Below are 11331 nucleotides of genomic sequence, written 5' to 3'. Positions count from 1 at the left end.
GTTAAAAAAATCACATCTAAATTTAGTTTGCAATCATTTGAATTAAGTTACACATTTAAATATTCATTTCACATTCTAATTGACACATTTTGAAATTGAATCATAGCCAGCAAAATTTTTTTTTCTAAGTTATATCTAACTGAAGTTATTCTAGGAGAAAGAAACTTTATTTTGGCGCTAAAAATTTTGTACATTTTATTATAGATGGTAATTTGACTTTTGCAAAATAGAGTAACTATAATTTTTAATTTAGAGTAAAGTTTACAGTTAAATAAAAAGATATCAGATTGTAAATTTTATAATCTTAAACATCATTGTGAACAATTAAACATAATTACTAAAATTTGGAACTCTGCACGTTGGATTAAAAAAACAAGGCGTCAATAAAAAATTAGAGTAGATCAACCTAAAGCTTAACAATTTTCTGCCGTTTGATTAAAATATAATAAATAAAATTTTGCACATTGTTAGAAAATGAATTTCTGTGCAGTTAATTTTAATCTATCTTTCTAATAAATTAATAAAATAATAATAAATAAGGATAATAAATACACTATAAGGGTAAAACTAATATTGTAAATTTTAACAGTTAAAATTCTCCTCGTTACTATTGTGGTAAATTAATGTTGAAACGTTCATTTAAAAAATACATAAATTAAGTATATACCACTAATTAAAATCCTGCAAATCACCAATGCCAATTTCGTCCTCAGAAACATTGTGATTGTTTTCAGCAACATCCACTTCATAACTAATTAAAATCCTGCAAATCACCAATGCCAATTTCGTCCTCAGAAACATTGTGATTGTTTTCAGCAACATCCACTTCATCTGATTCTGGATCGTTAATGTCGTCCCGTACTAATGGAAATTTTTCTAGATTCTCTATTTGCTGCTCACAAAATGGTATGTCCTCCACCAAAGACTCATCTGGATCCTCCTCATTCAAATCTCCCATATCATATAAATCTCTGGGTTTCATGTGACATACAGAACACCAACCTTCGTCAACTGGATCGTCAACATAGTAAACCATTCTCGCATCTGTTGCAAGAATAAATGGCTCATCTAGTTCAAGAGCACCCGTGTGTATCAACTCTGAAAACCGTACACTCGTGATCCCAAATTCATCTACCTTAATGCCCTTATTAAGCGTGGTATCAACCCAGATACATTTGAAGAGGATAACCCTTAGTTTGCCAAAATAGTCTAACTCTATTATATCGATCACTTTTCCGTAGTATGTACTGTCAAATGATACTGAAACAGGATTTCGTCCACGGCTAATACTAGTCGTAATTGCAGACATGACTACACCACTATTTTGTGTTTTAAGTCCTTCATCTTTATTTACCGTGCGAAACTTGAATCCATGAATGTTATACTCTTCGAATCTCTTTACAACATCATTAGGTCCTTCTGCAAGCCACTTGATTTCAGGAGTAATATCGTTTGCATCATCTATATACGCCACCTGCATGTGATAGATTATTCTGATTTTAAAATGCTTTCACAAATTAGAATATAGAATAGGAAAAGCATTAAATAAATGTAACTAACTCACATAATCCCTAAACCACTCATGGAATTTGGCGTGCATGTATTCTTCAATGAGTTTAGCTGCATTTCTTTTACCGCGGTGTAACTTGGAAATTTCACCTCTGCATATCCTGTTCAAGTAGATAATACTTACACTTTAATTACTTAAATATAATTAAAAATTTAAACAAAGATTGCCCTAGGAATTACTCGCGAAATTTGTCCAGTAATGAACAATTTGTCAGCACATAGCGATGAGCCTGTGTTTTCTCAATTGTTGTCAAAAAACTAATCTTTTACGATCTGCGAGGACTTCCTCTTGCTGGAAAAAATTCAGCAAGAATGTTAGAACAACTACTAGGAGTGTTGTCATTTTGATCGTCGTTATGATTTGGTCGGTTAAACCTTGTCTCAATCTCATCTTCCTCTAAATATCTGGAGCAAAAAGTTAGACATTCCTCCATCAGGTAACCTTCAGCTATACATCCTTCAGGTGCAGCCTTATTCCGGACATACGATTTTAAATGGCCTAAAGTCCTGTTTGCAAGAAGATAAAATAAATCTACAAGGTCAACAAATTACAAATAAATCCAACCAATTTAGTGATAACATGATGCACAAAATATTAACATAATAGGATACCTTTCAACAGGATACATCCATCTGTACTGCACTGGACCAGCAATCATTGCCTCTTCTGCGAGATGAATAACTAGGTGAACCATCACGGTGAAAAACGAAGGAGGGAATATCATTTCCATGTGGTAGAACATCAATGCAATTCGATGTTGAAGTTTTTCTAAGTTATCAATGGCTAGGGATTTGCCAGACACTTCTCTAAAATAGTTACACAACTCTATTAGCACAGACGTCACCTCTTTAGGAAGGGATCTTCTAAAAGCGATCGGTAAGATGTGCTCCATGAGAATATGTGAATCATGGCTCTTTAGGCCAAAGACCTTCCTTTTCTTCAAATCAATGCATCTAGAAATATTAGAAGAATAACCATCTGGAAAAGAAACACTTTTAAGAACACTAAGAAAAATATCTTTGTCAGCATTTGTCATTCTGAAACAGGAAGGCGGGTACTTGGAAGAATTAGTGAAAGGATGGAGCTGTTCTCGGATTCCCATCAATTGCAAGTCCTTACGGGCTGCCAAGTTGTCCTTAGTCTTTTGTTTGTCATCAAGTACAGTAAACAAAACATTGTCACAAACATTTTTCTCTATGTGCATCATGTCAAGACAGTGACGAATGAGATTATCCTTCCAGTATGGTAAATCCCAGAAAATACTCCTCTTTTTCCACTGCAAAGGGTTGTTGCCAGCATTGAGAGCCTCATGTGATCTTTTGCGACTGCTCTGAATTTGAGACAAAATAGCACTGCCTGATAATGTTGACGGAGGGCCTCTTAGTTCGGTAGTGCCATCAAATGAGTGCATGTTTTGTCTATACTCGTGGTTATTGGGTAACCACCGACGATGTCCCATGAAGCAATATTTCATGCCATGCTTTAACCTCCTGGATACTGTATCAAAGTTACATGACGGACATGCAAGACTAGTATGTGTATTCCACCCAGACAGGTTATCAAGACCTGGAAAATCACTTATGGTCCAAAATAATGCAGCATGCATGCGAAAAAACTTTCCATCAACAGAGTCGTACACGTCAACACCCTTCCATAGTTCTTTTAACTCATTAATAAGTGGTTGCAGAAAAACATCAATATTATTACCAGGCATCTTTGGACCAGGAATTATCATAGACATAATAAGAGAGGCTTGCTTCATACAACACCATGGAGGATAGTTGTATACATACAACATCACCGCCATATGCTAATGTTGGAGCTGAGAGTCCCAAATGGATTGAAACCATCGGAAGCCAAAGCAAGTCGTATGTTACGTGGATCTTCAGCAAACTCCGGATATAACAAATCAAACTCCTTCCATGCTTTGCTGTCTCTTGGATGCTTTAACTTTCCATCTAAGTTAGGAAACTCTGAATGCCAACGCATTAGTCTTGATGTTTTAGAGGACATGTATAACCTTCTTAGCCTAGGAGTGAGAGGAAAGTATCTCAATACCTTTTCCGGAATTAGCCTCGGCATATGTTCAGCTGTGTCCAAAACTCCTGGATTACTGCTGGTGTTATACTCTGCTTTATATCGAGATGCATTGCATATTGTGCATTTACTCTTAGTCTCATTATCTGGACCCCAGAAGAGTATATAGTTGTTTGGACATGCATGAATTTTTTCATATCCCAAGCCTAGCTGCTTAATCATTTTTTTTGCTTCATAAAATGAAACAGGCAGATTTGCATGAGGAAACGCTCTCTTTAGAAGATCAAGTATCATCGAGAATGTCTTGTCAGTCGCACCGCATAGCACTTTGATATGATACAGCTCAACTATAAATGATAACTTGCTATACTTTGTACACTCGGGGTATAATCTGCGATTTCCATCCTTTAGCAACTCTCGAATCCTATCAGATTCCTCTTGAGTATCATCTTCGATATGAATTGGAAAAGAGTTGTTCCTCTCTTCAACGGGCTCATCATCAACCCCATCAAAGTTGTTGGCAGCTGAACCGAAGATATCGTTAAGCATATCCTGTAGCGGAGCTCTTTCCTCTGATTCGCTAAGGTCATGGCTTGATGATGCTTCTTCATGTTGTACTACACTTTCTCCATGCATATACCAAAAAGTGTATTTTTTTGAAAAACCTTTTTGGAGTAAATGTGCTAACACCTCAACTCTAGTCCTCATGTTCTTAAAACCACATCTAATGCACGGACAGATAATTTTTCCATTTACGGCAACCCTTTGAAAGGCAAAATCTAAGAAGTCAGCTACACCGCATTTGTACTCCGCTGTTGTAATTGATTTATCAATCCAACTCTTGTCAATCATAGTTAGACACTCTGGTCTAAATGCCGAGACATGCAAAATGTAAGTATTGAAAAATCAGAGAAATGACTAAATCTAAAAAACTTTAAAAGATAATAAGTTAATGCATAGTTGACACCAAATTTATGAAATTCTAGAACCGTAGTCAGAGACAGTGACAGATCCAAAATTTCTTTCAATTGGGGGCATTAATTAAAAAATTAGAATAATTTTATATATTTTTTTACTATTGAATCTTAGTATTCATTAGCTATTAATCATGTTATAAAAATATATATAATAATATTTATACAAAATAAAACAAAGCATGATTGTTTGTATTGAAAAACATAAACAGGAATATTTAACTAAAAAAAATTAAAAAAGGAAGTTAAGAAGTCTTACTAGGAAATGGAAAATCAGAAACCTGCAGTAAAATAGAAGAGAATTAAAATAAAAATGCGAAATGGGGTAAAATTTATTGATTGAATGAGGGGAAGGGTGCAAATAAATTTTTATCCTATATAATACATGGTACGTTATAAAGTGTCAGAAGGGATATTTATCCTACAATCTCCTATCTAAATTTGTCTTTGGAACAAAAAAAAAAGGAATTTAAAGGGTACTGACTTAACTAATTTGAATAAAATAATTTGCTCGAATTAGCAAAGTATGACTTGAATGGCAGGTTAACAATATGTTAATAATTTTCTAGAATTTCGGATTGAAAATTTGCCTTTCAGTATCATATGAAATAATTATATTAGAATAATTAAATAAATATAAAAAATAATAAATGTGATTAAGGTATTACTTTGGAAAAAAAAGTTTAATTTAAAGAAGAATAAAAAAAACTTTAAAATACAAATTCATAAAAATTCTAAAAAGTTAAATTTATTCTTGCTCGTATTAAAATTAGAATGCAGGTTATTCACATATATAAAAAAATTTGGTGGCATTTATAAGTATTAATTAGTATGTTTTAATGATAAAAAACATTAAGAAGATAAAGACATACTATAATAACGATATAGTATCACGACACTCTTTGACCTCCCTACATTAATAGGGACGGATCCACTATCTTAGTGGGAGTTTGAATAAAATTGATTTTGCAAACTTGATTTTGATGAAAAGTAAGTTTGTGTTAAAGTGATTTATGTTTGGCAATCTTTACATCAAAATGAATTATAGTAAAATAAATGTTGTTTGGATTATACTACTCAAAATCACTTTTAGACAAAAAAAATTACTAAAATATACACCAACTTAAATAATTTTGGTATATTATCTTATCATTTTAATTTAGATAATTGAATATATCTTATTAATAAATTCTATAATAAAATTAACATTTATACACTAAAATAAAATAATATATAAACATTGGCAAAATATATTTTTAATTAAAACTAACAAAATATAAATTTTATAGAGTACTAAGAATAATAAAAAAATTAAATATTTATTTTGGTAGTAATTGAAATAAATCAAAAAAAATTTATGATATTTTTTATATAGTATATTTTTAATACTCTTAATACTCTTTTTTAGTATGTTATAATTTATTATTATTATTATTTAGAATTCATTTTTTGTGATTTCCATCCTTTAGCAACTCTCGAATCCTATCAGATTCCTCTTGAGTATCATCTTCGATATGAATTGGAAAAGAGTTGTTCCTCTCTTCAACGGGCTCATCATCAACCCCATCAAAGTTGTTGGCAGCTGAACCGAAGATATCGTTAAGCATATCCTGTTGTGGAGCTCTTTCCTCTGATTCGCTAAAGTCATGGCTTGATGATGCTTCTTCATGTTGAACTACACTTTCTCCATGCATATACCAAAAAGTGTATTTTTTTGAAAAACCTTTTTGGAGTAAATGTGCTAACACCTCAACTCTAGTCCTCATGTTCTTAAAACCACATCTAATGCACGGACAGATAATTTTTCCATTTACGGCAACCCTTTGAAAGGCAAAATCTAAGAAGTCAGCTACACCGCATTTGTACTCCGCTGTTGTAATTGATTTATCAATCCAACTCTTGTCAATCATAGTTAGACACTCTGGTTTAAATGCCGAGATATGCAAAATGTAAGTATTGAAAAATCAGAGAAATGACTAAATCTAAAAAAACTTTAAAAAACAGGAATATTTAACAGGAATATTTAACTAAAAAAAATTAAAAAAGGAAGTTAAGAAGTCTTACTAGGAAATGGAAAATCAGAAACCTGCAGTAAAATAGAAGAGAATTAAAATAAAAATGCGAAATGGGGTAAAATTTATTGATTGAATGAGGGGAAGGGTGCAAATAAATTTTTATCCTATATAATACATGGTACGTTATAAAGTGTCAGAAGGGATATTTATCCTACAATCTCCTATCTAAATTTGTCTTTGGAACAAAAAAAAAAGGAATTTAAAGGGTACTGACTTAACTAATTTGAATAAAATAATTTGCTCGAATTAGCAAAGTATGACTTGAATGGCAGGTTAACAATATGTTAATAATTTTCTAGAATTTCGGATTGAAAATTTGCCTTTCAGTATCATATGAAATAATTATATTAGAATAATTAAATAAATATAAAAAATAATAAATGTGATTAAGGTATTACTTTGGAAAAAAAAGTTTAATTTAAAGAAGAATAAAAAAAACTTTAAAATACAAATTCATAAAAATTCTAAAAAGTTAAATTTATTCTTGCTCGTATTAAAATTAGAATGCAGGTTATTCACATATATAAAAAAATTTGGTGGCATCTATAAGTATTAATTAGTATGTTTTAATGATAAAAAACATTAAGAAGATAAAGATATAGTAGAATAACGATATAGTATGTTTTAGTGACTAAAAAAATTAAAAGATGAAGACATTTATAATTATTAAATAATATGTTTTAATGATTTTAAAAATAAGAAGATACCGAAACAGTTATCATCAAATAAAGACTTACTTGTCCTTTGATCTCCTTAATCTTATCTCTTCTATTCTTTTTTCTCGGTTGCAACAAAACAGATGTGGTAAACTCTATGGAATGAAATAGAAGAAATAATACTAATGACCCATGAGTAAACCAACGGTGAACAAGTATTGTATAATAAATTTTATGAATGATTGAAAATATCAGCCCTTATCTATATAACACTATAAACTGCACAAGTTTAGGAATTAGTTACTCAATTCTGTTAAATAGATGACTAAGTCTATTCACATATCTTATCTTGGCCGTTTTAATCTTAATCTTTTATATAAAATATATCTTATCTATTATCTGTTTTATTTTTTCTTTTATATTATTGTTATTTGTTTTGTACCTGAATATTTAAATTTTAAACACGTAAATTCTAAAGGCCTCAACGCAGCCACCAAATTGTTATAGCCTTTTATGATTCATCTCTTTTATTTCTGGGCACCCACATCTTAATTTTCCCCACCCTTGTTTCTTATCGAAACAGGACGCTAGGAATGAGAAGAGGAATGCCAAATAACAAGCCATGACTACTTTCTAATTTCTGCAATCGAATAAGGTATGCATCTCGAGCGGCCTTTGGTTTTCGAATTCAAGTTGTTCTTCCTCTTGTTCTTCTTCTACTTCGTCACTATTTTTCTTAAATTCAAATTAGAATTTGGGGCTGGAATTAAGAAAACACATATTACACATGCAATTATACAGGCTTCCCCAGTGGCTCTGGTGGTGCCTAATCCCTCTGCCGCTGGATTCATGGCATCTCGGAAGGCAATAATAACTAGGGGCGCCGCACTTGGACGAGGAGCTGCCGCCACAGGGTTTATCCACTTCTTGGCTCTAACTGAAGCCTCCAAATACAGGAAGGATGGACCTTTCCGGTATCTTTTTCATCCTTAATAAAGAGTGGGTTTGAACGAAAATGTTTGTCAGAAGCTTCTGGTGGGTTTTCCGTTGTTCCATTAGTCTTTGCAATCAGGGCAGGTGCAATTAAGGTTCAAAATCATGGCATGTGCAGTTTAGCTTCATAAATTTAAGCTTTCTTTGGTCTTGAGAAGCATTTATTATTGTTGAAATATCTTTAATTAAAAAGGAAATAGATTACTGGTGTTTTCATAAACTCTGTTGCTCTAAGGATTCACGTAACTATTTGATAAGCTTCTGTGAAATGGCACTGCCCCTTTTTTACTCTCAAAAGCAAGGGGAAAGACCAGAAGAGGAAAAAAAATTATTGGCACGTCTTAAGTTTTTCAGGGTCACGACAATAAAGCGTCTCTTTTGAAGTGTACACAACTATCTTCTTAGATCCCTTACAAGAATCTATCATGTATTATATACATACTTAGTTGAGACTTTTTATCGAGAAAATTGTCCATGTTATAATTTAGTGTTGTTAATAAGTTTTCTGGTGTCACTTATATTAGGAAATTTTCTCAACAAATTCTGTATAGATGTCTAAATTTTTGCAGTGATCGTTGGGGGAATAGCCAATTTTGCAACTTATGCAATTGCACATGCTATTCTTGTAAAAAATAATTGTAGTTGCTTTCTTGTTGCATACCATTGGTTATGAGCATGAAAGCAGTAGGAATGGTTTTGAAGCTTACATTTGAAGGCACAAATCAATTCTAGGAATTTCTGAGCTGATTTTTTACAATGATCTTGTTAGGATGTTATATTTTACAGATTAACTACGTGAACAAGGTATCATATTTAGCAGTGATGATGTAATGTATTCTGTTTGCTGCATATTTGAGAATTAGAAATAGAGTCATCTCTGCTGTTTGTAGAATTCTCAGAATATTCATCTCCGGTTTAGATGAATATGTCTATGGCTTTTTCTGAATTAAAAATAGTATGCAGTCTCCCTCTTTCACAACGTTAATGTTATATACTATTTTCATTTATGGAATTAACAACATTACTATTAATATCAAGTATAAATAAAAATGTTCACATGGAAAATAAAAGAAAGTAGAAAACAAAGCATAGAAAAGCATAGTAAATTGAATTGGAAATTTCAAGTACTTCATACATTGATGATCGAAAACCAAATGTGACATTAAACATAAAGAATAAGCCTATATAAAATTGGAACAGGAAACTAACAGAGCTAAAGAACTAATAATATAGTGGACTTATGTTAAACGAAACTAAATTAGAAGCACACTAGACATAATATTCTCCTGGATACCAAATTTCACAAAATTGTCTAGCCTTTTCACGAGCAATAGGATCCAAATTATCCTTCCAAAATGGTTTTTTGTTGAGATCAAAATCTTTTACCGCAGCATGGGTCTCTGGTGATTCAGTTGTAGAGCGAATATATCCTTTCTTTTGAAAAAACCTTGCAATGTATTGTTTAATGATGATTAATTGTTTTCGACGTGCCCACTCAAACTCGCATGATGGCTTGGTTTTAACGCTTGTCTACATACATAAAAAAATGCACTATTTTATCTACAGTGTTATATATAGGTGTGAGCAAACAGTTTTGAAAATAGTAAAAAGGAAATAACAATATATTTTTGTTACCTTTAGATCCATTAGTATAACATCTGCATCCCATTCAGAAGAAATAGTAAAATATGGAAATCCATGCTTTTGCAGATATTGCACGCTAAGTGCATATATCTCCTACAAAATTATTCAAACAGACCGAATAATTATAGAGAATTATTAAATGATAACATTATGTTAAATTGGATAATAAAACACATATAGAATATTAAAAGCAGAAAACCTCTGTAATAGAATCCATTGGGGTATTAGTGTAGAATGCATGTGAGAAGGGCGACTTTTCACGGTGTGAGCATTGAGTGCTATCAGCCAAGAATGCACATTAATCTTGTTACACCAAGTATTGGAGGCCACATCGAGTGCGTGTTGCAACGAGGAGAATGGAGAAGCAGAAGCCATCTCCGATGCAAACTTGATGCTTCCACAGCATTCAAGCAAATCGCGCTCTTCCATAGTAATCCAAGTTGAATTTTTGTTGCAAGGTCGTGCAATTGTCATTTTGTGTGACCTACTAAGCAACAAATACATCAAGTTTTGAAAGCATAATTAGTAATATTTTTCATAATTTGGACAATCAGATTCATATAAACAAATCAAAAATTTAAAAATTACTGAAATATACTGACCAAAAATTAGTTCTCATTCATTTCACACCCCAATTCAAATTATACTCTTTATCAAGAGTTAAAGATGGAATTCAAGACAGAATGTAAACTTGACAATGAAAAATTTTTTGCATGTTTTTTATTATTTGTATTTCTTACCTTTTTATTTTTTATTATTTATTTATGGTAGAGTTAAATTTGGATTTACATACTTAAAGAACACAGACACTAGTCACCAAAAAAAAAGAACACAGACACTAGTCATAACAATCATCACTTTCAACACTACAATAATAATCCATAGTGTATATGAAAAAAATAAGTAATTTAAAAAATTAGTTTCTTTTAGTACTCTCTTGTACTCTTCATATAATTTTAAGATATTTAACATTCAGCATTATTATTGTAGCATTAATTTATCTTCTAATAATTTGATCAACAATGTAATAACTATTATATCAAACATGCATCTCAAACAGAATCAGATTTAAATTCCGTAAATAAATAATAAAGAGTAAAAAAATAATAAATACAAACATAACCATGATAAATAAATAAGAAATAATAAATTATATTTGATAAAAAGAAAAAATGTGCATAATAACAATGAAAGAAAAATTGAAACTGCAAATTATAATCCATCTAATTTTCATACTCTTAATGAACAACATAGCCACTATTTAATCAAGAAGCCAAAATTAACCCCGTTTGCAGAATTGTAAATTATGAATCACCTCTAAAATTAAATAATTAACCTACCTTAGTTATTCTCAGCGGCACTGGAAATGAGGGAGAAGAAAG

General features: G+C 31.5%; 3 protein-coding genes across 3 annotated transcripts; all 3 read right to left on the bottom strand.

Annotated features, from left to right (window-relative positions):
* Nucleotides 1-751: 751 nt before the first annotated feature.
* On the bottom strand, nucleotides 752-3305 carry LOC127747513 (uncharacterized). Its single transcript, XM_052261500.1, has 4 exons — nucleotides 2182-3305; nucleotides 1840-2076; nucleotides 1565-1670; nucleotides 752-1474 (listed from the first exon to the last, which is right to left on the bottom strand). The coding sequence occupies exons 1-4, from the start codon at nucleotides 3303-3305 to the stop codon at nucleotides 752-754; spliced, it is 2190 nt and encodes a 729-aa protein (XP_052117460.1).
* Nucleotides 3306-3367: 62 nt separating this feature from the next.
* LOC127747512 (uncharacterized) lies at nucleotides 3368-4459 on the bottom strand. Its single transcript, XM_052261497.1, has one exon. The coding sequence runs from the start codon at nucleotides 4457-4459 to the stop codon at nucleotides 3368-3370; it is 1092 nt and encodes a 363-aa protein (XP_052117457.1).
* A 5115-nt stretch (nucleotides 4460-9574) lies between these two features.
* LOC127747511 (uncharacterized) lies at nucleotides 9575-10378 on the bottom strand. Its single transcript, XM_052261493.1, has 3 exons — nucleotides 10211-10378; nucleotides 9941-10042; nucleotides 9575-9835 (listed from the first exon to the last, which is right to left on the bottom strand). The coding sequence occupies exons 1-3, from the start codon at nucleotides 10376-10378 to the stop codon at nucleotides 9575-9577; spliced, it is 531 nt and encodes a 176-aa protein (XP_052117453.1).
* Nucleotides 10379-11331: the final 953 nt, after the last annotated feature.

This window comes from Arachis duranensis, chromosome 1, assembly GCF_000817695.3.
Source record: "Arachis duranensis cultivar V14167 chromosome 1, aradu.V14167.gnm2.J7QH, whole genome shotgun sequence".
NCBI classification, from domain to species: domain Eukaryota; kingdom Viridiplantae; phylum Streptophyta; class Magnoliopsida; order Fabales; family Fabaceae; genus Arachis; species Arachis duranensis.
Note: the sequence above shows the minus strand (reverse complement) of the source record. Positions and strands in the feature narration are given on the sequence as shown.

Bases quoted from the DNA above. Each gene is read 5' to 3' on its own strand.
- LOC127747513 (XM_052261500.1), bottom strand. From the start codon at position 3,305: ATGATAATTCCTGGTCCAAAGATGCCTGGTAATAATATTGATGTTTTT. The intron at 2,077-2,181 runs GTATCCTATTAT...TCTTGCAAACAG, and splicing joins TGGATGTATCCTGTTGAAAG to GACTTTAGGCCATTTAAAAT. The intron at 1,671-1,839 runs GTAAAAGATTAG...CTACTTGAACAG, and splicing joins AGAGGAAGTCCTCGCAGATC to GATATGCAGAGGTGAAATTT.
- LOC127747512 (XM_052261497.1), bottom strand. From the start codon at position 4,459: ATGATTGACAAGAGTTGGATTGATAAATCAATTACAACAGCGGAGTAC.
- LOC127747511 (XM_052261493.1), bottom strand. From the start codon at position 10,378: ATGGAAGAGCGCGATTTGCTTGAATGCTGTGGAAGCATCAAGTTTGCA. The intron at 10,043-10,210 runs GTGAAAAGTCGC...ATAATTTTGTAG, and splicing joins TAGCACTCAATGCTCACACC to GAGATATATGCACTTAGCGT. The intron at 9,836-9,940 runs GTAACAAAAATA...TTATGTATGTAG, and splicing joins TTATACTAATGGATCTAAAG to ACAAGCGTTAAAACCAAGCC.